This window comes from Mesocricetus auratus, unplaced genomic scaffold (genome assembly GCF_017639785.1).
Source record: "Mesocricetus auratus isolate SY011 unplaced genomic scaffold, BCM_Maur_2.0 Super-Scaffold_100040, whole genome shotgun sequence".
In the NCBI taxonomy this organism is placed as follows: domain Eukaryota; kingdom Metazoa; phylum Chordata; class Mammalia; order Rodentia; family Cricetidae; genus Mesocricetus; species Mesocricetus auratus.
Window position 1 is genome coordinate 1,725,564 of NW_024429217.1, and position 27,263 is coordinate 1,752,826.

At 36.1% G+C, this 27,263-nt stretch overlaps 1 protein-coding gene across 3 annotated transcripts in view; it reads left to right on the top strand.

Annotated features, from left to right (window-relative positions):
- Gucy1a2 (guanylate cyclase 1 soluble subunit alpha 2) overlaps positions 1–26,392 on the top strand; it is a 330,075-nt gene extending 303,683 nt beyond the window's left edge. The window contains exon 8 of one of the 3 annotated variants that reach the window (XM_005077309.4): positions 14,157–26,392. In XM_005077309.4, coding sequence (XP_005077366.1) covers positions 14,157–14,364 — 208 coding nt within the window. In that variant the 3' untranslated portion in view covers positions 14,365–26,392. Of the gene's footprint in view, positions 1–2,434; positions 2,753–14,156 lie in introns of those variants that run through there. The other 2 variants (XM_040734734.1, XM_040734735.1) reach the window with 2 other exon arrangements.
- Positions 26,393–27,263: the final 871 nt, after the last annotated feature.

Below are 27,263 nucleotides of genomic sequence, written 5' to 3' on the forward strand. Positions count from 1 at the left end.
AATAGCAAAATAAGTTTTAAATAGTTAATGATTGTGTAAACAATTAAAATAAAACATGATTTAGAAACCTAAGTCAGAACACAGGTAAGGAAGCATGGTTAAGGATGAATTGCCCGGGTGTTTTCCAATGAGTCATGTCTGGTATATTTTACAGTTTACTGAAGCATTTTCGGGATAGGTGCACAAGTTTATTTTTCTTATATAACCTCATCACCATTTTCAACATGTTCATGGATTCAGAAAATATAAAGAACCAACAATTACTGATAAATTAAATGAAAGACTGTCAAAAGAGAAGAATATGAAGATGACATTAATATCCTGTTCATTTATGAACTTGGATAGCTCACAAGATCAAATAATTTTGCATTAAATGAGGACATGACTGCTCCATGTTACAACTGAGGGGGAAGTTGTTATTGTAGATAACAGGGAGAATACAGCCAGGGGCATCTGGATGGGTCCAGAGCAGACAGTTGTAGACTATACATGGCCATAAGACTGAACAGGCCATTAGAGCAGATGGAGTGTGGGGAGGAGTAAGAGAGGAGGACCAAGAAAGAGACACAGGGAGGTGACCAAGAAAATCAAGAGAGAAAGATAAGAAAGAGGAGGCAAGATGAGGGCCGAGAGAAACCCAAGAAAGCACATGGATGAAATGGAAGCATTACTTAGGAATCACAAGCTGGGGAAGGGAATCCTAAGAGCTGGAGAAATTTAGGGGAGAGAACTCTCTGAGTGAGAAGAGCAGAGATGAGCCACAGTGACCTAATGATCCAGCATGTTCTTTGGCATGCTAATAGGCATCACAGTTAGACATTTGTCCTGATTTCTTTTGGAGCTGACAGATTTCATCGTCTGTTTTTTCTTCATCACAGTTATGTATAGATAGCTTTCCTTTTCTTTTTTTCTATTTTTAAACAAAATACTGAAACAAACAAATGAAAATAGCTATCAGTGAAAAGACAGTTGAATCTTAATAGATTATTACTTGCTTAACAACACACAATATTAACTTATTGGTTGGGATGACTGTTCTATTTTTACAAGGAAAATCAAAAAATTGTAGGAGAACCTGCTATAATATCTTGTCAATAATTCCATAAGTCTAAAGTTAAAAATTAAATATATTCTTGAGAGATTGAATATTTATTACTAGATAACATTGTGAAAAACCAGAAATGCACAGAAAGATTTTGAACTTAAAACACAAATTCATCAAGTGATGTTGCACAAGCAGTAGGTAGGGATTGCTAGAGTAGACAATCTACTAGAGAAGGAGGTTCTACATTGTTCTAGAACTGAAGCAATGAGCTGGCATCATGTCAGCAGGGATAAAATAAGGTATACAGGTTGACTGACTGGAGTGTGTTACATGTTCAGCAATAACTTTGGGGCTGAAAAACTTTGTCAATCGACTTTACCTATAATAATATGTTAGAAATTATTTTCTTGATGGGTGGTGGTGGCACACACTTGTAGTCCTAGCACTTAGTAGGCTCAGGTAGAAGGATGTGTGTGTGATCAAGGCCAGCCTGGTCTACAGAGTGAGTTCTAAGAGAGATTCAAAGCTACAAAGAAACCCTGTCTCGAAAAACAAACAAACAAAAACAAAAGAAATTATTTTCTCTTTTAAAAGTTCTTACTTTAAATTCTCACATGAAATCAAATGACTGTAGTCTTTCATATTTCTCATTTTCTCTCATTTATGCAAGCTACCTCTTACAATAAGTGTCAAAATTTTATATAACATGATTCTGGATTGTTTGTATTATACTATACTAAGTAAATCTTCCCAAAGGTTGTCTAGGTACAATTCATATTGTGTGAATACATATTTTAATGTTTAATGAAATAAAGAAATTTTGAGAATTCATCTTTAACTCCGAAAACTTGGAGCCAGTCTAAATTGGACGTTTTCTCTAGATAACTATGAGGGGTGTTGATTATATATCATGTAATACTTTGTGCACTGACAAGTCCATTTACTTTCACTCAGTATTTCTGGTTAAACTTAGAGATTAGTGCATTCTTGGTGAGCCACTCTGGTGTCAGTTTCCATGATGTTTGGTGAAACTATTTTTATTAGAGACATCAAGAATTCATCAGGTCTACAGGTGTAACATCACCATGTTTGAACCTATGGCTTTATGCAACACCCTAGTATTTAACTAGTAGGTAACTTCGCAAGTTTCACTAATGTTGCAACTACAAAGAAGCTCTGAAATAAATTACCTCTCTCTCTTCTCTCTCTCTCTCTCTCTCTCTCTCTCTCTCACTTAATTGGGAGGAATAAGTGACTTAATGAGCACAATTTGTTGAGGTGAACTTTCTCACCTGTGTTGGTGCTAAAAGATATTAGAAAGTATGAGATGAGGTTTTCAGAGCTTGCATACACATTTTCTCACATCTCAATTTTGCCTTTTTACTGTAGGCTTTTTACTAAAATTATGATTTCAGAGAAACACATTGGAAGAATTTGCAAAGGACCTTGCTGTTTGAGCACCTCCATTGCCATACACCTATGTGCCATTCCCAGAAGTGACAGCTGCCATCTCATGATGACTTACTTGCTTTTTTTTATGTGCTTCTGGGTGGTTTTTGTTTTTGTTGTTTTGGGTTTTTATTCGGGAGGGTTGTTTTTTATCTAGGTTCTATTTCTTGTTGTTTAGGGAATGTAGAAGGTTATTTAATTATGTAAATCAATTCTGACCAAGAATTGAAGAATACAAAATAAAAGGATTGTTTTAAAGCACAAGTTTTTGTTTTCTTCATTTCATCCATTCCCTTGTCCTTTCTGTAGACAGCCTGTCATGATGAAAGACTTGTGTAAAGGCAGATATTTGAACAGAGAAATGAAAAAAACTAAAGATGTTTACAAAAGTTACTAAGCTGTCTCATCCAAGTTTTCACTTTTGTGTGTAAAACTTTTCAATGAGTGTTTTGCATTTTAAATTTCTCTGCATCAGCTGCAGATGAAGATAACCAACTGTTAAATGTTAAAATTGGCAATATCCAAAGACGGCAATGGGTTAGCAAACTTTAACTATTCCGTATTCCAAAATCTAAAATGTGAGGCATTAGTGTCGCCAATATTGTGGAAGTGTATGTCAGTTTTGTGTCTTCCACACCAGGCATTCAGACTGGACTCTAGATTCAACCCTTGTTACCTCACAATCCCACTGTGTGGGAGGACAGAAGGAGTGAGATGGATGTCACAGAGAAGCCTCAATCTCCATGCTTATAGTGTTCAGCGCATGCTGAACAAGAAGGTGTTTTTGTTTTCTTTTCTTTTCTTACCCATTAACCTGACATTTATAATTCACTAATTGACAATCTTATCAAATTTCCCCCAAAGAACTAAGCATTCTTGTAACTACTTTTATAAAATTTTCTTATGTCTTATTTCAAGGTAAGCTAGATTTTTACTTTCTTTGTGTGGACAAGAATGCTGTTTCCAGAAAAAGAATCATTTAGTTCCAGGGATTTCAGGCTGTCTAACCAAGTAGAGACTTAAAGTGTCTTTGGACATATCTTTAAACTGCATAAGGTCTTGGAATTGTGAAACACAAAAGAAAAAATGCAAAGTGTAGTTTCTTCTACTCAAGTAGAAAGAAAAAAATTAAATAGAACAATTTTGGGGTCTTTAGAACACTTAGAAAAACACAGGATGCCCCTTCCCTTTTAAAATTTCTATCTAGCCAGACATTGGTGGCGCACGCCTTTAATTCCAGCACTATGGATGCAGAGGCAGGTGGATCTCTGTGAGTTCGAGGCCAGCCTGATCTACAAAGCAATTTCCAGCCTCCAAACCAATACAAAGAAACCCTGTCTCTAAAAACCAAAAAAAAAACATTTTTTCTATCTTTAAAACGGCCATTATTCCACAACATTTTAAGCTATAATGATGCAGTCTTGGGGACTAGATTGGGTTTTTTTCCATTGCCAATTAAAAATGAAAAGGCAGAGAAAATCTCTAAGTGCAACAGTAGCAGAGAAAGCTTAAGCACCACAGAGAGAATCAGCAGGTGAGGAAAGGTGCTTACTAGGAATGAGGAAACACATACACACTGAGAATAAGACCCTCTTCTTTGCAGGCAGGACCTTAAAATGCAGAAAATCCAGTCTTTTCTTGAGTGCTAGGGATTTAGAAATCTGTATAGAGTTTTCCTCCCCTAATATTTGTTGGTCAGTTTGAAGAAATCTAGGATGGTTGAATAGCTCAGAACTGTGTGTTTCATGTCCCGAGAAGGCCTTGCACTTGTGGAGCCAGTCCATTAGTAGGAGGCTTGCTGGTGGTAGGAAAAAATCCTATGAAGACTTTGATGTAAGCTGCCAAGCATTTGTCACAAGTCAGTAGGGAGAGGAAGATGCCTGCCTGCTACAGGACACAAGATTATACAGTGAGATCTCATTTGACAAAATCACTTGGCTGACCCACCAGGATCGTCACATGTTCCATTTGAGAAAATAAAATGTGCAGAGCTTTGGGGATACCTGCTTTTTGAATACACACTGTCATTTCTATCAAACCCTTGTGAACCCATAGCAATCCCATTTCCATAGTGGGATGCAACCCCAAAGCCCCCAGCAGTATATTAATCAATTATTGGGCATAACTCCCTCTTGTACTGGTAAACTGGATGATCTTCCCCCACACCATGGGGACCCGGTATGTAAGTACTCACACAGTCAAGGAGACCTTTGTTTTCATAGTCAAATCTACATAAGCTTAAAAGCTATTCCCTCTCCTTAGGGGAATTCAACACATTCAGAGCTATGGCACCCGCCCACACCACAAGCAAGTCCAGGGAAACAGGAAAAGAAAGACCAGAGGTCCAGCTGATTGTACTAAGAAGTGTCTTTATTTTGCAAGTGCTAAGAGGTCTCTCTCTTGTAGGAGGGAGCAGTCTTATATAACGTCTTACAACACAGTAGAAAAACCCCAAGTGGAAGAGAGCATGTTTTCCTCATGATAGATGTTGATGTCAGTGGGCAATGTGGGGGCAGTAAGCCAGGACTAGAAAACAGGATGCACCTGTGGCTATCAGCTGACAAACAACTCAGAGACCCTGTGGGGGCTAGGTGTCAAAACAGAGCCTCAAAAAAAAAAAACAAAAAAAAAAAACAAGGCACTGAATAGGAGGACATGGCCTGTCTGCCCTAAGCAGTCCTGGGCAGCTCCGAACTCTTAACAGCAGACAGCTGACTCAAGAGAGTGCACACTACTAGCCCCTACTCTACTCTACCAAGCCATTAATATTCTATACTTACCTTCACCTCAGCTTCACTAATACACGATCTTAATCTAGGAAATTAACTATTTGTGCCTTTACCCCTGGAGAGACAGGAAAAATGATAGGATGACTTAACCAGCCCCAGAGAATGGAATTCCTTCTCACCTGGGCTTCAGTGGTATGTGCACCCAGCAGCTTAGCCTGAGGCTGAAAACAGCCTCAGGATTTTACATAGCCTTTCCCTTTAGTCAGATATCATTTGATAAAAATGGTCTATGGATAGAGCACCACCCATTTTCTTTCTGCAGCCTATACTTGTTCCCATGGTTACCACAATACTGTGTTCCTAGATGCTGCAGAAGGAAGCCAAAGAAATGCTCAGAGGGTGTACAGCAATGCTGTGTTTTCTTCCCTTTTTCTGAATTCATCAGTTACAAACTACTAATTTAACTAGTCACACAAATGTAGGTTCACATACTTATATCCCTTCTCTCCTCTTAGAAATCATAGCCATCAACCCTTCCTACCTCTTAAGTTATTCCCGGACATTTCACAAGTCACATCCCAAGTGAGACATAAGGCTCTTGCTTTGTCAGATCTTATCTGTTTCCTTGGCCCTGAGAAACGCATGCCTTTTGTCTTTGCTATTGCCAAAGAATTTCTAATTATGCCTGTGTGATTATATAAACTAGAAGCTTTGTGGGGTTGGGGGTAAAGTTTTCTTAAGAATAAAAAGGTGTGAGGAGACATGTATGAGCTAATTTGTTCACCCTCAGATTTCTTTAGCCAGCCCCTGTGTTTGCCTTAAGCATCTGTCTGAACCCTGAGGGGACACTGAGGCTAGAACTAGGAGGTCCTCAGTAAACGTGCCATCTTGGAAATTTGCCACTTTTATTAAGGAGTCTTGGCTTCTCTTGCTATTTGTCTCCCTACCAGGGAGTCTGTTTAACTCCTAGTCTCTCAGTAGTGCTTAATGTCTTTGTAATGACTCCAAATGTGTTCCTTATGGAAAAGATACTTAGGTAAATAATTAATGAGAACAGCAGAGTGAATGCCATTGTGTATAATTACTCTTTCCTGAAGTATAGTCTTTTACTGAAAAAGAAGCACAATTGTGGTAAAAGTCTACAAAGTTGCAGTGAGCACAAGTCCTGTGAGGAACTAGGTAATTAGTATGTCTACATAGGATTTGTCTTACAAATATTCTTGGTTTATTAATTTCTCAAGAAAAATGTAAATGATTTCTCAATAGCTTTGACTTGCCCAAAGCAAACCAGCAAGAAATAATGAATATTACAAAAACTGATAACTAAAAATCTGGATATGCACAAGAAAAACATACCCACACACAAAATTAAACCTACAAAAATACAAAATCAAAAACCATAAGATATAAAAAAAAGCAATACAACCAAAACATTCCAAAACAAGGCAATATGAGAAAAAAAGACTACAAAATTACCATTGAGATTTTGTGTTGGCCAACTACTACTGCTGGTCATGGGGCCCACCTTAAATGCAGTTGATATCTCCAGGGATACTCCATTGGAGAAAACTAATTTTCCATTTGCAATTAGATGCAAATTGGAGATAGCTTCTTTGTCAGTGATGGGAGCATATGTGACCCTCTGCAGGCTATTTAAGAAAGAAAGACAGCATGGAGTTGGATGGGTGGGAGGAGAGGATGTTCTGAAAGGAGTTGTGGCAGGAGGAAACCAAGATCAGAATACATTGTATGAAATAAACATTTTTGGAAAAAAAATAAAAGAAGATATGATGATAATACCTCATCAAATATTTTAGAAAAAAGTTGTGGAGGATTTCCAAGATGGTGTGGTGGCATTAATACTTGCATTCAGTTGGTAGATTGTTGAGATTGAAAAAGTAGCCTGTTCTACATAACAGTCCAGTCAAGACTTTTGTACTCAATAGTGAGATGCTGTTTTAAAAAATTCAGAGGAACCTTGTCTCGAAAAACCAAAAAAAAAAAAAAAATTCAGAGGAAGTGTGTTATATACAGAGTATAAAGAGGACAAATTTCATAAAAGAATGTTTAATGTGATTAACATTCTTGTAGGTTTAAGATAGTAAAAATACAAAATAATTAAAAAAGAAAGTAAGAATAATCCTCTGAAAAACAAATATAATACATGAAACTTCACAGTATGTAGTGAAGAAGGCAATCTTACAGAAAATACAGTGTATAAATAAGAAATTAACTGTGAAGGAAGGAAAAGAAGTTGAAGAATAAATTTATTTAGTATACTGTCTTACTGAGCAAAAACCCACAAAAACAAAATATAGAGAAGGAAGGTCAAGAAATAATGAAAGATCAAACAGAAGAGTCTCCAAACAAAATGTGTATCCTGTTATGTCAAAATCTTTAAGAGCACTCAAAAGTGGATACTGTTCTATAGAAACATGTAGTTATTAATTTCTATAGTACAGAAACTGAAAATGAAGATGGGAGTGTCTAGGAGAAAGGTCACCTCTACTGGATTAATAAACAGGGTAACATCTGACTTTTGAACATTTAAATAGTGAAGGGAAAATAATTTCTTTTCAGGAATTTAATGTCAAATCTAACTGATCAATAGAAGGTAGAATGAAGCAGATACATTTAAGTTAAAGTCTATAAAAGATCACTATCCAAATAATCTTTCTAGTCCTCAGCTATGCATCTACTGTTCCTGTTTTGACTGTGAAGCCTCCCTTAGTTGTCGCCAGGCATGGTATTGCTGGTTGGCAATCCAAACACTTGACAGAAAGAGTTAGAATAATGTGAATTCAAGCCCACCCTAAACTACATAGTAAAATTTTAACTCACCAAACACAGGACTAGGGCAAAACCTCAATGACAGAGGTTGCTAATCATGTGTAGGGCACTCAGTTTAATCCTAATTATTTACTTCCCCCAGAAATCTTTATTGAGTTGTTAGTTAATAGACAAGATTGGTTACTACTTTGAAAGGCATTTACGAAATGTCACTTTCTACCACCCTTGTGAGTTACACCGGTTTTTCTAGTTATTGAAATTAAAAAGTTTAAAGTTTCATGTGAACATTTCAAAAGTTTATACACTGGTTACACTGGATATCTCCTTATGTTCACTGGCCTCTATTAGCGCTTAAGAAAATTTCTCTCCAAGTGGTCAATCTAGCCAATAAGATAACTGTTTTACAGAGAGACATTTTCACCAAAATCAAAGTTCTTCCTAATGCCCTTCTAATTTGATTCCTGTTTCATGATATAATCAGAGGTAAGCAGGTATTGGTTCACAGAAAGCAATTACAACCCCCCTGATGATTAGCTTCCCACTGACCTCACTGGTCAGAAAACTGGATGATTCTACGTTTGCAGTCATGGGAATGGCACAGTGGCTCACTTTTCTCAATTCCACAGTCTTGAAACATTATAAGCTTTCTACACAGCAAGTAGTCACAATGGCTTCCTTAATCAGCAAATGAATAAAAAGATACAGTTGGGGAAAATACACACAGAAATGAAGAGCAAATTCTTCCCTCTGCTCTATGGATACTCTAGCTGTAAGTTAGGAGTGGTGCTTATAACTTGGGAGATATAGTATACAAAATAATAGGATACCTAAGAGTCCACATTGTGACTCTATTTCTTTTTTTAAAATTATACCCTGCATCTTATTTTGCTTTTTATTTTTGTATTATTTTAATTTTAAATTGCTTGTTTTACATGTTAATCCCTGTACCCTCTCCCTCCCCTCCTCCCGCACTCCCCCAACATCCCACCCAGCCTCCCACCCTATCGCCATTTCCTTCCACATAGGGGATATCTAGAGTCTGTCATTTCACTGGGTCCAGGCGCTCCCCTAAGAGTCCAGGCTGAGAGAGCATCCCTCTTTGTGTTATGGACACACGAAGTCTGTTTGTATGCCAGGGATAAACACTGATCCACTGCCCAGGCCTCCTCACTGACTCTCACATTCAGGGGGTCTGTATCAGTCCCATGCTGGCCTTCCAGCTGTAAGTCTGGGGTCCAAGAGCTCTCCCCTGTTCAGATCAGCTGTCTCTGCTGATTTTGTCAGCCCATTCTTTGCCAATTTTCTCATCCCTCCTCTCTCCCTGTCACTGAGTTCCATGGGTTCAGTTCAGTGTTTAACTGTGGGTGTTTGCCTATGCTTCCATCAGTCACTGGATGAAGGCTCTAAGATGGTTATGGACATCAAGTTCATTATCAGGAATGGGCATTCGAGGTGGTCTCTCCACTATTGCTTAGCTTGCCAGTTGTATACCCTGCATCTTATATGAAAACAAATTACTGCCTGGTGGTGGTCCTTTTGCACACCTTCCATCCCAGGACTTGGGAGGCAGAGACAGGCAGATCTCTATGAATTTGAGGCCAGCCTCCTCTACAGAGTTAGTTCTGGGATAATCAGGACTATTTCTCAAAAAACAAACAAAAAATTGTAAGTTACTTTTAGAGCATATATGTCACTATAAGATTAAAACCCTTTTCCAAAGAGGAGTCTAAGTAGGACAGAACACAAAACAGGGCAGTTAGGAGAAATGGCCTGAAAGCAACATCTGAGGGGGCATCTAACCAGCTCCGTGTCTGCTGCTTTGAGAGAGCAGTCTGGGTATCATATCCTGAGCCAAAACAGCATCCAATTTCAAAAATCAACTTAAAAACAACAAAAGTCCATTGATAACACTGATGATGATATGCAGCTAAATAAAGATCTTTTGTTTCTATATGTTTATTATGTGCCAATTTCCACTTTGTCTATCAATCAGATGGAGGTAAGTTTAGTTTTATGTGGGATATTAGCTTCCCTATCAATTCTGATGGGGTTGTTTTAGAAATGGATTTTAGAAAGTGTTTCAGTGCTATTCCAGGCACCTAAACTTTGCATTTCATAGGGGATCAGAGGTTCTATGGTGATTATATTATATCCCTAATTCCCATACACACATACAATGAATCATCATGGCAAGGCACTCCATGGAAAACATTTCTACTGACCTCCTCCACAGATTCCCCTGAAAGTCATCCAGAATGTTCAAAGATGTCAATGTCCTGACTCTTAGAGGAGCTAGAATCAGGTTAACTTTATGTACCATGGCTTCCTTTCTTGTTGTTTAAAATTGTATTCACTTATCAAATTGTTTATTAGGCAAGGATAAAATCACACAAATCCTGTTGTCTCTATGATTTCTACCATACTATGAGGTTTTTAAATTTTTTAAAATTTAATTTAAATTGGAAACAAGTTTGCTTCACATGGCAATCCCGGCTCTCCCTCCACCATTCAACCCTCCCCCCCTCCTCCAATTCTCACTCCACTCTCTAAGGAGGGTCAGGCCCTTCATGTGGGATCTCAAGAAAGTCTGCCATATGATCTGGGGCAGGGCCTAGGCCCTTCCCCATGTGTCCAGGCAGAGACAGCATCCCTCCATGTGGGAGATTTTTTAAAATGTTAAGAGAACACTGTGTTGTCAAGAGTTATTTCCCAGACAAAATAACAATGAATTGTTTAAAAGTCCTGTTATCTAAAGCAACTGTCCTCTTCTTTCTTTATTTTATGAGTACTTTCACAAATAATCCATTTTTGTTTTCCATTGTCAGAAAATACAAACTATAGCAAAGCATAAAGAATGCAATGATGCAAAATATGGAGGAGGTAATGAAGCAGACACACAAGCCATAATTGTTTATCTGAGGGTTTAAGGACATTTTCAAAGGATGGGGTTTATGGTTGAATGTTTATGGATTGAGTTTATGGTTGAATGGTGTTTACAGTTAATGGTAGTGTACTTCATTGTGGTTTTCTACTCTTATTCTAAAATTCACAAATTTATCTTTTTCTTAATCCTACTTACTTATGTTTTATTTGAATGGCAGATACCTTGTTTCATATATTTGCAGGTATTGCTCTTTATTCCGATGACTATTTCTTTCTCTTTATTCTATTAGTTTATTCATAGTATCCAGTATCCATATTTTCCTATTGTCAAAGACCTTCTTTGCCATAGTAGGTGACCAGTATAGACTGGTTGATGTGATGTCCCTGAGTGGTATATCACACTATCATTTCTGCTCCACTTGAGCTTAGTAAAATTATTTTGGGATTCCCTGCTACACTAGAAATTTAGTTAGGGATTTTTAAGACATGTTATTTATGAAGTAATTGACTAAAAATTACCTTGAAATAAGTGAACATCTATGCACATCCCAAGCAAGTAAGCAGCAATCTGATTTTCATTAATGCTCCCACTGAACCTCAGTTTTACTATTTTGTGATGGAGAATTATCTTGCATACTTGCAAGTTAGTCTTGTTAGCTTTAGTCCAGCTCAGTTTTTTTTGTAACATTTTTATTTAAATTAGAAACATGATTGCTTCACATGTCAATCCCAGCTCCCGCTCCCACCCTTCCTCCCTTGTCACTCCACCAGCTCCCCACCCAATCCCCACATCATTCCTCAGGGAGGGCGAAGCCCTCTTTGGGGGATCTCTAAAGTCTGTCAGTTCATCCATGGCAGGACTTAGGCCCTTCCCCATGTGTCCAGGCTGAGAGAGCATCCCTTTATTTGGAATGAGCTCCCAAGGTCATTCATAAACCATGGTAAACACTGATATACTACCCAAGACCCCAGTGATTTTTGTGGCCTCCTCACTGAGACTGCATTCATGGAGTCTGGATCAGTCCCCTGTTGGCCTCTCAGGCATCAGTCTGGGATTCAAGAGCTCCCCTTTATCCGGTCAGCTGTCTTTGTGGGTTTCACCATCATGGTCTTGACCCCTTTGCTCATCACTCCTCCATCTATGTCACTAGGTTCCAAGAGTTCAGTTCAGTGTTTAGCTGTGGGTATCTGTCTCTGTTTCTATCACTCAGTGGATGAAGGTTCTAGGATAGCATATAAAGTAGTCATCAACCTTGCCATCAAGGAGGGGCTATTAATGTAGTCTCTCCACTATTGCTTAGTGTTATCCTTGTAGATCTTTGGAGGTCTCACTAGGCAGAGGATGAACATGTAAATTAACAAAATCAGAAATGAAAAGGGAGACATAACAACAGACATTGAGGAAATCCACAGAATCATCAGGTCATATTTTGAAAAGCTGTACTCCACAAAATTTGAAAATTTAAAGAAAATGGACAATTTTCTGGATAAATATCATTTACCAAAATTAAATCAAGATCAGATAAGCAATCTAAATAGTCCTATAACACCCAAGGAAATAGAAGCAGTCATCAAAAGTCTCCCAACCAAAAAAAGCCCAGGCCCAGATTGCTTCAGTGCAGAATTTAACCAGCTCAGTTTTATTCATAGTTAACAGGCCACACTGTCCCTGCTGCTTCCTTGAGCCAGTCACTACTTCTGAACTCTCTTACACATTCCATAAACTTAGCAGATAAGAGTATGTTCATCTTTGCCTTTATTATATTTATGAACCAAATGAGACAGGCTATTTACATAATTTTAAAAACTTAGAATAAGCCTTACATACCAAATAAATAAAACCATTGCATTATATTTTAAAGTGTAATCAAAGTGTTCTTTTACCCTTCCATGGCAAAAATATACAAGTATGGACCATGACAATAACCATAGGCTGCTCATAATGTAGTAATTATTAGTATTATTAAAATTATTACCTGAATGTGACTTTTGAAAATGATTCATTTCTATCCTATGTCTTACATTGTATCATGGAGCTATAGTTACACTAACCTTATTTATGACTATGTATAATCTTTATGAAAAAGACAATGGCTTTACCATATCTTCCAAATAAAGTCTAAAGTCTTTTTTTATGATTTCAAAAATGTGTCCTCACCTATGTTCATAACCCTAATACTCATTCCTACCATACTGTGTAATGCTGTTTACCAAATGGTCTGAAACTCATTTTTCCAGCTCACAACATTGTTTCTTTCCTTCAGATTTACCATCCATATTCATCACATGAAGAATTTCTTCACTTCTTAAAATAACCTCTCATCTACAAAATACTTTATCATTCTCTCACATTTTATGTTTTCTTCTTCTGAGATTTCTTACATCAGGTTTTCTTACAACATCTATTCTGTTTCACTATACTATATTGATTATTTGTGATTGGCTTTCTTTTCTCTCATATTCAATTTTCCATTTTTACTGACAAAACTGCGAAGTACTTAGACTGTGTTCACAAGAGTATGGGGAAGGGTTACTTGAACAACATCCAGTCATTCATAAAGAATTGCTGAACTATTTTTAACTTCTAGATGTATGTATATTCAGATATGGTTATCAAAAATACATTTTCATGGATTTCAAAAAGTTTAATTAATAAATCTGCTACAGTGCTTCTATTCTGAACATAAATCTCTGGGTAAGACTAAAAACCATGAACCAAGATATTAGACTGTACTCAATTAGAAACCGTATCTGGCTAGTATTAAATTGCCAAATACCATGGACACTTGGAGTCATTAATTTGCTAAAGCTATACTTGATGTATGTGTCAGACACACTAGACATATACTCAAAGCTTATTGAGAATCTTCAGAATATAAAAATAGAACTCCCAAATTTAGGCAGATTTTCAAAACAGAAAAAATTGGTCATTTTTTTTATTTTCATAGACTTTTGTTTAGAAAAAATCAAATTTGATCAAATATTTTACAGAGACTGCCCTTTAGAAAAAAAATCAGACTTGACGGAAATTTAATTACCATAAGTAGGCTTTTGTACTATTGCTATAATGTGGAGTAAGCTGTCCCATGACCATAACACTTCTCAAATATTTGAAGTTCTGTGACAGTCACATCTATTCAAAGACATAAGGTGTTAACTTTAGTATATTTGGAGAATAGCTTCCTAAGCTTTAGAATTTCTGTTCATTTATCCCCATTTCTCCTGCTGTTTCATTCATATTATCTACGGTTTTTTTTTAGATTATTAAAACGAGAGGACAGTTTTACATTTATTCCTCGTTCTCGTGAAGAACTTCCAGACAACTTTCCAAAGGAAATCCCTGGAGTCTGCTATTTTCTGGAGGTCAGGACCGGTCCAAAGCCTCCAAAACCTTCACTGTCTTCATCAAGAATTAAGAAAATTTCCTACAATATCGGCACGATGTTCCTCCGGGAGACAAGCCTGTGAGGCTTGCAGAGGATCAAAGAATCCTCCAAAAAGCACAAGCCCAGAACATGGGTCCCAGGAGAGGAGGAAGATGTTGCTTCTCTTCCAGTGCTCTGTAAGAACCTATAGTTTCTGTTCAATGTCATGCAATAATGCTTGAAATGGTGAAGAACTGCTGCCAAAAAAAGAAGCTGGGTAGTGGCAACGAAAAGTATCATGCATTCATCCACATGATTGTTTGTCATATGTATTTTATTTCCAAGTGCATGCCCCTTTCAAAAGTAAGCAATGATTAGCACCTGTGTTTCTTGCTTGTCACCCATGCAGGTATCTCTTCCTATATATTTATACCACTTTTGAGAGCTGGTTTTGAATATACATTCCTACATTTAGTGACCTGGTAGGTAAGGAATATTATCTATCTTTTCCTGAAAAGACATTTCATACATATATCATGGCAATGTGATTTTAAACTTCCAAGCAGGAAGAATTGTAACCCAGCAAAATATTTTAGGGATATTACTTATTTTTATAAATATATACATATATATCTTCTAGATAATTACATTTCACAAAACATGATTAGATATTCAGAATGTGCTGTTGCATTGTTGGTGATGTTAACCTAGTAATATAACATAATATAGTTTCACTCTTTTAGAGAGATTAGTGCTTGGACTGAGAATATATATAAATAAGGCTATCAGCTGTTGAAAAACCACGTGTGTCTGCTTAGTGACCACATCTTTTAGATTTATTTAACGAGGCTTGGAGTCTAGAGAGAATGGAATTTTCTAGTAGCAGATGTACATGTAACTAAGATTTGGGAAAGATCTTTTCATGATTTTCAAATGCATATCAGTTAAAAAACAAATTGCTTTGCAATGCTGGGCTCTTTTCAATGTAGATGGAGTTTGCAACCTTAAGTAGCCCTCTAATAAATAGCATCTCATGACATGATGCATTAATAACTGCCCTTCCTGTTTTGACTGATGTCTTCTAAGCACTGACTGCCAGTCTCAACAAATCCCTGAAGCCAGTTTTACTGACAAAGGCCTGCTAGGGCATTTGTTTTTTATTGCCTAAACACAAAACAAAGAAAAACTCTGGAATTCATGGCTTTGAGTATCTAAAAAAGTATATTCTTCTGCAGTTTTGTTGATAAGATTTTTAAAGCAGTGTATCATCTCGGGAACACTGGAACATGCCTAACTCCTGATCTAGTAAGCACCATACATGTACAAATAGATTTCCATTGCATGTTCTACTAAATTGATGGCCTGCTACCAATAGCCAACACTGCATGAAAAAGTTATTACAGGCTCACACTGACATTAGGAGTGCACAGTGTGCCAGAATTTTCATACGTTGGATCAGATATAAAAACCTAAACTTTAAAGAGTTCCATGACATGGAAGCATTTACTGTTTCAAAATATTAAAGTGTACATTTTCTTACTCCAGTATATATACTCACGGGTAACTATGTTTACTGTATGCAATATAGTTTTTTATGTTCAGGGATTTGGGGCTGCATTAAAGATTTTATGACACAGTTTAGATAAGGCATATATTAATTTTCAGTGTTCTCCATGAAGGTTAATCAGTGTTTTGGCATTCTCCATGTATGTGAATTTGGGATATTAAAAACATGCAAAGTAATTGTTTTAATCTTGATCTCTTATAATTTGAGCTGTGTTTTTGCCCTGGTATATTGGAGACACTAGTTCAACAATATTCACATGGAGAAGGCAATATGTCTCTAGTTTCTAAGCTGCTACCTGTTCCGCATTTTTCCCAGGCATAGGTCTCTCTTTTTTCACAATGCTTATAGAAGGCTATCGTCTTGGGGATAACAATAAACAAATTTCTTCAATTGTGTATTAGCCCTCCTCCTTCAGAGTAGAGGGGTTGGAGGATTTGCAGAGAGTGTGGATGGAATAAGCTAGAGACACAAAGTAGTCATGGTCATACTGGAAAATGCCTGAAGAAAGTAGAGTCTCCTTACTCTTGAGGAACATCTAAACATACCCATGCTCATGGAGAACATTTATGTCTATTATGTGCAGCAACTGTGTTTATTATAATACATTCAATTATTCAATACTCAGTGAACATGTTCTGTAACCACAAGGCTGAAAAAAGATTTCCAAGGAACCATCCAATGTATTTACACATTTTTTGCAAAGATTTGTCTGAGCAATTATCTTAAATATTCAGTTATTTTCTCTGTATTTAAAAATATGTAAGAAATGCACACACACACACACACACACACACACAATGTGTATGTGCATGTATTTTTAAAAACCTGCTCTTTGAAAACCACCCCATTATCCAGTGATTTGTTATAGGGCTCAAGGCAAGAATTTCTTCATTTACTCTCAGATTTTTCAAAGCATCATGAACTCTATTTGTTTAAATTAGTTTACATAGAGAGGAAATAGCCATTACACTGTCAGAAATAGCACCTTAAAGAGCTCTAATATATATATATATATACATATATATATGTATCACTAACAGGAAACTATATTTTTCAAACACTAAAATCTAATCATATTTCAAAAGATAGTCTGAGTAAACTGTAAAATCTTGTATGAGGTTTCCAGACTATTTCAAAGGACCAAAATAGTTACACTGTTGCTGTGTGTGCTTTTGGGGCACTACATAAAATGGAAAAAACAACAACAACAAAATAAAACCAAAAACATGTTTCTTCATTCTGGCTGAAATCTTAGAAGGTAGAGGTTATGGAAAATTATGCTTTCATTTTTCCTACACAGCAGAGTTTATATGTTAAACCATAGGAATCTTGACTGCAAATATGAGACAGTATTTTTGGTTTTATTGACTAAAATCTCTCCATTACACACATATGCTTATAATTCTTAGAAACAGCATGTATTTTAGTGTGTCAGGTTGAAAGGAATTTACAATAGTTCCCATAGAAACCAAGTGATTGCATATTGGCATAATATATTTATCTCACATCTGAAAATATGATTTCAAATGCAATTGCAGCTTCCCAGATTCAGTGTTGGGTTATATAGCTAATCCAGCAATGAGACTTTGCACCTAGACAGGATTACTAGCAGTTCCCACAGGCAGAAGGATCATGGGATGAAAAGAACACCATCATCTCCAAAAAAATCATCCTCCTAGCATAGCTATTCCTATATTTATGCAGATTTTCCTATATAGAATCTCTCTTATTAACTTTAATAAATAAGTAAAAGTGGCCAAGAGTAAGACATCTCAGAAACATGGTTGGATCTTTCAACTGTCATTTAGTGAAGTTTTTCTGTGACCCAACTTTCTAAAAATCTACCTCTGTATGCATTTTTCCTGTTGTATTTTAGACAATTTGGGGTTTCTCTTTCAATGCCATATTACATGAGGAGTCCAGTGAGCTATGATCCATAGTTCTGTCACAGACCATTATATATAAAACTGGAGAACTGGTCTGTAGATTCAGCACACATTAGTTCTTATAGTGTCAAACTTTCCTCTCTTGTGTAATGACTCTGGTATCAGGATAGAGATACATGTTCAGAAAGTGAAAGCTTGTGCCTCTTCGGGGAAAAGCAAAACAGGATATTAAAGAGTTAAACATTCTCAAGTGCAGTAGTGGTTTTAAACTTGCAAATAATTCCAAAGAGTTCTAGCAATAAAGCAAAAGCACACAGAAACAAAGACTTTACAGAACCATCTATTTCCTTGTTCTGTACAGAAAGGGTGTTTCCGCTAACTGAAATAGTGGGTCTGCAGTTGTCTAGTATTGAGAGACTGCAGATTATGACCATCACCATTGACAGTTGCTTGCCTCTGTGAATGACTGTTGGGTGTTGTACAAGATTAGGACAGAAAGTAACAGCAATGCAAGCTTCTGAATTATAATGTTCTTTAGTTAAGACATGAGTTATCCCTCCCTCACCCTTTTGTCTTGTGTGTTCAGCAGATGCCATCTGAACCCCTCAATCCCAGCCATAATCAAGCATTATTTCTTCTTTACTTCTGAACCAGACAGCCACAGAAAGAGTTGCTAATGTGTAGCTAGATGCACCCACTGTGTCAGACTTTCCTTACAATAGCTAACTGTGTGCAGTCTGTGGACCATTGTGTCTGTATTTCTTTTCCAAAATCAGCCAGATTTGAAGCTCTTTGTGTAACTCCTAGAATATTGCATTGGAAATAATTTTACATACATGAACTTTCAGCCAATGAAACCTAATGGTTCAAATCCTTCTGCCATTATCATATCTTAGTTTGGTTCTTTCTATTGTTAGATTGTAGACAAGCTACAAAAACTGTGTTATTTTAGAGACTTCCATAAGATGGTGTAGCAAGCAACAGCCCAAATTTCTGATGTAAGAGAGAAGAAATTTGTTGGTACTGTGGGCTGTTCTTACATGAGTGTGTCTAACTTGTAGCCAACTTAACACACACATAAGCTGTGTTAACGAGATGAAACAAATTCTTTTTAGAAAGCAAAATGGACTCAGGTCATAATCCTCATGGTGGTGAATTAAGAACAGCTGCTGGTATTCTACACATTAACATATTCTTGTCAGAGTCTATTGAGATAGTGTTCAAATTTCCTTCTTCACACTTGATTCAAATAACTAGAACTTAATTGTTAGTGTCCTGATACCTTTCTGTTTCCTCTTTCTTCCTTTACTTTAATTGAAAAAAATACAAGACATTGATACATTCATAGGACAGAAAAAATCACTACTGTGTCCCTTCAAATTGTTTTATAAATTCCTGAATCTCACCTGTGTATGTGTGTGTGTGTGTGTGTGCACATACATGCATACATGTGTACAAATATGCGTGTGGTTTTTGGATCTAAAAGGAATGTCATCTGTGGAGGACTTGGGAATGTTGGAAATAGTTTATTGTTGTTGTTGTTGTAGTTGGTCTAGTATGTTGTATGTCCTTGTCATACTTTCAGCCAAATCTTCATTGCTTTCTCCTGCTATTCTAGTTTAATGATTCAGTTGGTCTGCTTGAAAGTGTCTGCCTAATTCCTTAAGAATTACCTAGGAAGCTTAGAAATGTGAATGTCTCGGTGGTTCCTTCCGAGATTTTGATGCAGTAGGTCTCAGGTTGGACCCAAGAGTCAGCATTGATGAAACCACTCTAGGTAACACTGATATTAAATACAGCCAAATGTGGTAGAACAATGATACAATCTCAATGACTACAAGTTAATACAAGGTGACTAAGATAGCAATATGCTATTTCATTTAGAATTATTTTGAACATTTAAGCACTCTGGGATTCTTTCATAAATTATTATTTCTGTCATAAATGTTGAGTTTAACTTTGGTTTCCAATAGTGCTTCCAGAACATGAATCATCAAACTTATTAAGGATAGAAGTAAGCACTGACAAGCATGAGCGATGAATATTGCCCACTGTAGGGCTATTAAGCATACTAGTTATTTTCTTAGTCACTGCCAAATTATGCACCGTATTACATTTTCTGGCCCTTACTACTGAGGTACAGAGGTTTAGTTTAGGACACCAGCATGTATTGAAATGACAGTCTTACTTCAGGATGCTGTGGTCTCTGTTATAAAAAGACTCCAAGTTAATACTTAATACTTTGTCTCACTATGTACACTACTCATTGGATTTTATACTTCACAAAAAGTAACTTTGTAGCAATACTTTATAACAATCTTACAAGCAATAATTTAAGCCATGGTAATGATGCCATACATATTGAATTTCTGTGCATTTCACCAAACTTTTGGGGAAATACAGACATGTTTTCCATAAGCAATACTATAGGTGGTTTGGAATTTGTAAAGTTGTTTGGTGTTTTACAAAAAAATGAGCATCAAGGGTTGAATCAGAGCTCAAAAATTGGACGAATAGTATTCTAATCCATATCAAAAGTCACTCATTTGCAGACATGTAGTGTATTTTCATCAGACTATGTCAGGTATATAATTTACAACTACCTATTTTACTGTGGTTTCTATCTTAAAGACGTCATGTGCTATTATAAGATTGCTCAAATGTTTGAATATCTGTAGTTTATAACAGCAAGAAACAAGAATGTACAAATGGAAGGAGAGTGTAAGTTGCAAGATCTGATTGAAAAAACAAATTGTGTTGAAACATCCATGGGTCTTGGTTTGAGAAGGCTGTTCTTGCTTTTCAAGACTGAAGATAGAAAGAACAAAGAGATTTCTAAAGGTACCAAGATTGTTAGAAGAGAGAGTCTTAAAGAGAAGCAGTCTCTGTAGTGGACACTCCTGATTTAATGAATGCCAGGTAACACATTAGTTGTGTGTTACTCTTTTGAGGCTTGTTGTTGATTTTGTGTTTGTTTTTTTAAGAGGGAAAAGAAAACCAAACCAGTCATTTTCAGTTCTCCAACAAGGCAGTGCCAGGAGTGCAGCAGCTGTGAGTCTCCATAAAGCTGCATTAGAAACTCTCCGAGCTATTAATAGCAACTCTCTGAAGGTGACAGACGGGAGTTTTGGGTACAGTGATGAAGGTAAATGGAAGTGTCAGAACATCTGAATCTACAAAACAGAGAAAGCCAAAAACAACTGTCTCTGCCTTATGTCACAGGAAAGCCTAATGGATGTAGCACAGGACTGATAGTGTGCAAGGTGCATTAAACAGAACATTCTCTTCTCTCTTTGAACATGTTTGGCCGAGCTAACATTCATTAACAAGACTGTTTTGCACTTTGGACTCTCTCACCACTGCCATTATAGAAATGACATGTTTTTCTATATTGGGAACTTCTATCACAAAATCTGGAAAATGTTTCATGTGCCATCATTTTTGAAGCTATTCCATATTTCATATTTCTGTTCATATTTTCTCAACCTACAATCCATCTGCAAACAAAGCAAGTATTGGGCTTCTGAGGAAAACCACCTAGATATACCCAGGAACGTCTTCCTCCGGGATGCTCGGGAGGACTCAAGTTAAGAAGAGAAATCGGACAGTGTTCAAGGGAGAGGCGAATATGTTCTCTCTACCTTCTAAAGTTGAAAGGAGTTGGAGAGCCCGTAATTATCACTGAGACATTTCTTAATTAATTGTAACAGGTTACTTCATGCAGAATTCATTAAGGACAAAAAATTTAGGAAGAGTAAGCCCTACCCATTTTTAATGAGACTCATCAGTTTTAGAAATAATTTTAGAATATATATTTACTAAACTGAGTCAGCTCACTTGTGTATACACCTCAGATTTGGTAGGGTTTTAAAAAGTTTTTCCTAAAATGCATCAATAACTTTAGCATTGAGAAACTATTTCTTGGCTTAGTCCCTCAGGTTTTAGCCTGTGGTGATAACACTTAATCACAAATTAATTACATTTCAATGATTTTTATTCTTCCATTTTCTCCATGTTACAGGAAAAAAGCTATAGAGTTGTTATAAATAAGATGAACTTACAAATTGTGGCACTGAACCATATTTCTCTAATTGAACAGTCTTGTACTTAAACTGTTAAACTATTTCAGAGGTTGATAGTAAAATTCAAAAGTAGTGTGTTCAGTCTCATTCACATTAAGGCACAGAGTAAGGCACCTCAGAATTGTCAGGCTAAAACCCAAAACGACAGACAGTTACCAACTAACTACATCTGAATCATTGAAATAACAGACTGTTCCACATCAGTCATGGCTAAGAAGAAACCATATTTCCACATCTGAGAAAACATCAGTTCTAAGAGCCATTTTGCTTTCTTTTCTTTTCTTTTCCTTTCAGGGAGCATTGCATTTGTTCTGTGTTGTTGACTTTCAATTCTAACAGAGAAATATCACTTCTTCTGAGATTTGACCAGTGTATTTGAATGCAACCACTTAAAAACCCCTCATTCCCTACCAGAAGCATGGTAAGCTAAATATCTCCTGAGAATAAAGCAAAATACTGAAGCATTAGCATCAATGTGAAATAATCCAAGACTTGATTTGTGTAAATTTGCACATCGGAACAAAATCTAACATTTCTTTGGGGGTGGATACCCTGAAAAATAGTTGTTTGTAGTCAGTGGCAGAGTATATTGACAAAGATACCAAACCATCTCTAATGGTGGCTCTTTATGTCTAGCCACTGCAGTCTAGATAATATAGAGGATTATAGAATCATCTAAATCAATTCAGAAGGAATTTTAGAAAAAATCTTGAATTTTTGCTGTTGTGTAAGGTAATTGTGGGTGGTTAGTAGCCAAATGTATCAAACCTTTCATTTTAGTTAGTTTGAAGTTTATCACCAGGCACTTGAAAATTTCAGAATCATCAATTGTTATGTAATTCTGTAACCTGAAATAATAGTCACATCTTGCATTTCTTTTAATCCTTAAAACACGTCTTTTCTGTCTATGACATACAAATTATTTGACCATAAATGCTGTCTTAATTGAAGAGTGTATGTGAAATATTGAGGTGGATTCAGCTGGAGAGAAGGAAAGAGTAAGAAAGAGGTCCCCTGTAGGGAGGACAACAAGGAGGCATTCTTTTGCTTACATTAAAATTATGTCTTTAGTCCATCCTTGTTAACCCAAGATAAAGCTTAGGCTATTGATATGGATATTTCCTTACCTAAGTTTTAAAAATCACAGTATTTATATTCAAAACACTATGATGAATGACACTATAAAATTCAGCATGTCAAAAGTATTAGAAAACAAACAAGGGACTTAAAACAGCTAATTAGAATGATTATTTAAAAGTACAAGGACAAAATCAAAGTTCTTCAATAATTATGTCCACCAGGACAGCATTTGTTTCTGTTTGGAAAATTTAGTACTGTGTCTTCAATTGGTATTTGCTACATGACAAATCGAACTGTAGCATAGTTTTGTGCTAATGAGAAGCCAGATAAAAATTCAAATATCTGCATCAGCTACAGTTGCAAATTAAATATAATAGACCTGCAACATTTATGAATAAATCTCTCAATAGAAGTCTAGTGAATGGATTGTACATATATGTGCTTTGTAGGGCAACTGGTCAGGTCCCTAAATATGTTGGCATTTTTAACTCCTGTACTCCCCTCTTTGTTTTCAATCATAAACTTCCCTTCCCTCCATTCCTTCTTCCCTTTATTCTGTCTTTTCTGTCTATGTTTCTTCATAATTCTTATAAGGTGCATGACCACAGTATTATACTCTTTGAGTTGAGGCTCCTCTTGTCCACACTCACATGACTAAAGACCTGTCAGGTAATGAGGAAAAGGTTAGAACTTAGCAGAGATCATTTGGGAAGATAAGTGACTGTGACTTTGGACTTTATCTCCTGAAATTTTTGTTTGACCAGAGAAACATTGGTCTATACAAGCATCTTTGCAATCTCCTATGAAGTATCAAATCAACTTTTTAAAACATATGCCTTTCATCATTCATATCTTTACTTAGAAAAATCTCACAGCTAAATCTTCACATTTGCATTAGACTGACAATCACATTACTAAAGACTGAGGCTGAAACTAAGCATTTTTTTCTGAAATCTGCTTTCAAAATTATAGGTACATCGAATAGAGTATGATTTAACCAGGTCTTTAGATATATGGGATACACTGACAAACTTACTGGATACTGCTCAGTTAACCAGATTGGTATGTTATAGTGTGTCTAGGTCTTGGAGTGTGTGAAGAATATTCTACACATTCTGCTGTGGAATCAATATGTGGCATTGCCCGTACTTCTTAGCTCTATGCCTTTGAATTAATCCATAATTGTTTTATTAAGAGTTTTGACTTATTCACAATTATGAATTTCCATGGTCTGCAATTTAGAAAATGTTATTTTGAACATTTTATATTGTTATAACAAGAGATAATCATTTATAAACCTCAATTTAAAACTTTATTTTTTAGGGAAAATTGGATAATGTGTAGCACACATTTGGTTCGTAAGAGAAAATAACTCAAGTTTCTTAAGTTTACTAAAGAAGAAGTTAAAACAGAAATTTTAGGAAACGTCAATATTTGAGTAACCTTTGAATCTTTCAAAATCTTGAATGTTCCCAAACTTAAATGTTATTATTATACTTCTATGCCATTTTATGAATGTAATATTCAAACTTCTATAGAATAACTTCGTATTCTCTAGAGGGACAGGAATATCATTAAATTTTCCTCCTTACAAGGATATTTTTCTGAAATTAGCCACTCTATCCATTGTATTTATGTTCTTAGGGACAGACTCTGGGACCTCACATATGCTAGGCAAGAATTCCATCTGGGAACTACCCTTCCAGCAACAAACTGTTATATTTCAGTTTCCTTCTAATTATTTTCTTTACAGAATACTTAAATCCTGATCACATAAAAATTAAGATACATTTTTTTAAAAATTAACAACTCCAAACAATAACAGCACTTGTCATCTTTTATTTATCCCATTCTTCACTCTGAACTTGAGAAACTGACCAAATTGAATTTTACGTGACTACTGATTTTTCCTTATTCAGAGTGATTTAGTCTCTAAAGTGTAGCCAATCTTAACAGTTATTCAGCTGTCTTTATCATCTTCATTTATTTAGGTAAGTAGTTTTAAAGTGATTTTGAAATGGGAGAAATGTGGATAATGCAAATGAGATATTAAGCTGTGAGCCAAAGTTCCCTTTAAATGTCTCATGTGTTTTCTGCTATCTTCTGAAAATCAGCTTCTAAGATTCCAATGTACAAAATCTACTCCCTACTGACCATAGACTATATGGCAACAGTTACTACATTAGAAAATGTAGTCCTTCTGTCACAGCTGACAATAAGGTGAGAAAAATCAGGAGGTTCAGTAGGAAAACAGTCCATGAAGAGAAGTGTTACTTTTTGTCGTTGTAAGATGATCCATTTGTTTAACATAGAATAGAAAGCTATCTTCCTGGGAGTTTGTCTTGGAAAAAATATAAGTAATGGCTCCTGGCACCAACACCGGATCTTTAGTATTCAACTGACTATCCTGTCTCATTATACTTTTAAAAAATACCAATTAAGTGCATTCAGAAATACATACAACATTCTTCATTCCAAAAACAACCTACCTGAATTCAGACTGTATAACTGTGAGCTGCCATTTTACAAAACCAAAGGGTCCTATATTCCAAATAGTACTTAAAATATCAGACTTATTCTGTTCATTTGAGTGAATAACACAAAACATTCAACACTGCATAGTAAAGACTAGGTTTTTATGCTAACACAAAGACATACTGATGATATGGTAGACTGTCATTGGTGTCTTCTGCATGAGGTAATTTTTTACTTAAATATATACCTGAGTTATTTTAACATCTTGGTTCTTTTGTTTGATTCAATCTCATGGGTCTAAATTTCAGGCTAGGATTTCTATAAATAGTTATACATAGACTATTTTGCTAACAGACTATACTTTGTGAATCATTTCTTTAAAAAATCTACTTATGACAAACAAATTATAATATCATCAAATAATACCAGGTAAATATATTATTATATATTTAGGGCATGTTTAAATTACATATGTTTTGAAATGTCAACTGTTTTTCATTTGCTTTATTTTTAATGAATGCATCTCTTAAACCTGTGCCATTAATTTTTTAAAGTTTCATTTGGTGTTTCAAATTTTATTTTAGAGTATTTTCTTTTATACAATAGCACAGGTTTCAAAGCTTTTTTTCTGATTAAAAAGATCAAATATGCTTCATTTCATAAGACTTTAAGAATAGTACCTGCAAATGTATGGAAATATTTATAAAATTATGAACATCTACCATATTCTCCTCGTTTGCCCCGAAGCATGAATTTTTACGTGTTTGCTTATTTTATTTGTAATTATCCCAAATTATGTACAATGTATATATCCTGTTTCATGATGGAATAGTTATTGTATGTGCAGACTGCAAAGCAAGGTGAATTTGTACATGAAAAGTGATTGATGGGCACCTGGGATTCATAAACAACGTGCAAAGGACAGGTGTGTGTTGTATTTACATGATTCATTATAGAACTGTTTAAATCATGCATTGTTTATCTTAAAGGTTCAAACTGTCACTTACACAGTATTTAAATCAATAAATTATGCCAATGAAAGGAGTCTACAGATACTTTTCTTAAACAGTTCATATATAAAAGTTATTTAACTTTTTACACATGTCACTTTCGGTTCCCTCTCCCTGCCCACCTCACCAAACCCCCAATCTTCCCAACTCCTCACTCCCACTCCATCCTCCCTCTGCTCCCCAGGGAGGGCAAGGGCCTCCATGAGGGATTTTCAGAGTCTGTGACATAATCCCTGGAAGGGTCTAGTATTTATTCCTGGCATACAGAAGGACTCTGGGAACCCATACAATGTAGAAGGATGCTTTCTCAGCCTGGACACATGGGGAAGAACCTTAAACAGTTTTTATTATCCACACAGTGAGTATCTGGGGAATAAGACTGAATGACATAAAAAAATGAAAGAACAAACAACACTGAGTGGAGTGATCACAGTATGCTATTTTTGTGGCTGCTGATGAAGCTTGAAGACACAATATTGGACATGGTTAATTTTGCATTATGTTTATACTATGAAAAGTATCCCTAATTCTTTCACAGAAACAAGTAATTTCTGATTCAAGCACTATACTATTGTAGACCAGACTGGCCTCAAACTCACAGAAATCTGCCTGCCTCTGTCTCCTGAGTGCTGGGAGGGAGTAAATGTGTGCACCACCATGGCCCAGCACAATTACTACAATCTTATGTGTTCTCTTTATAACATAGGAGAGGGAAAATCCACCTGTTCTGTGACCAGATAGTTACTCTTCTGAAAGGAAAGGCAGAACCCCACTGCCAGAGAAAAATGACAGCTAAATGCCCACTGAGGACCTGTCATAACTACACATAGCAGTCAGACCACACGAAGCACATACCTACTGAACGCTTCACAAACCTAACGATCCTGCCTTCTCATCGTAGA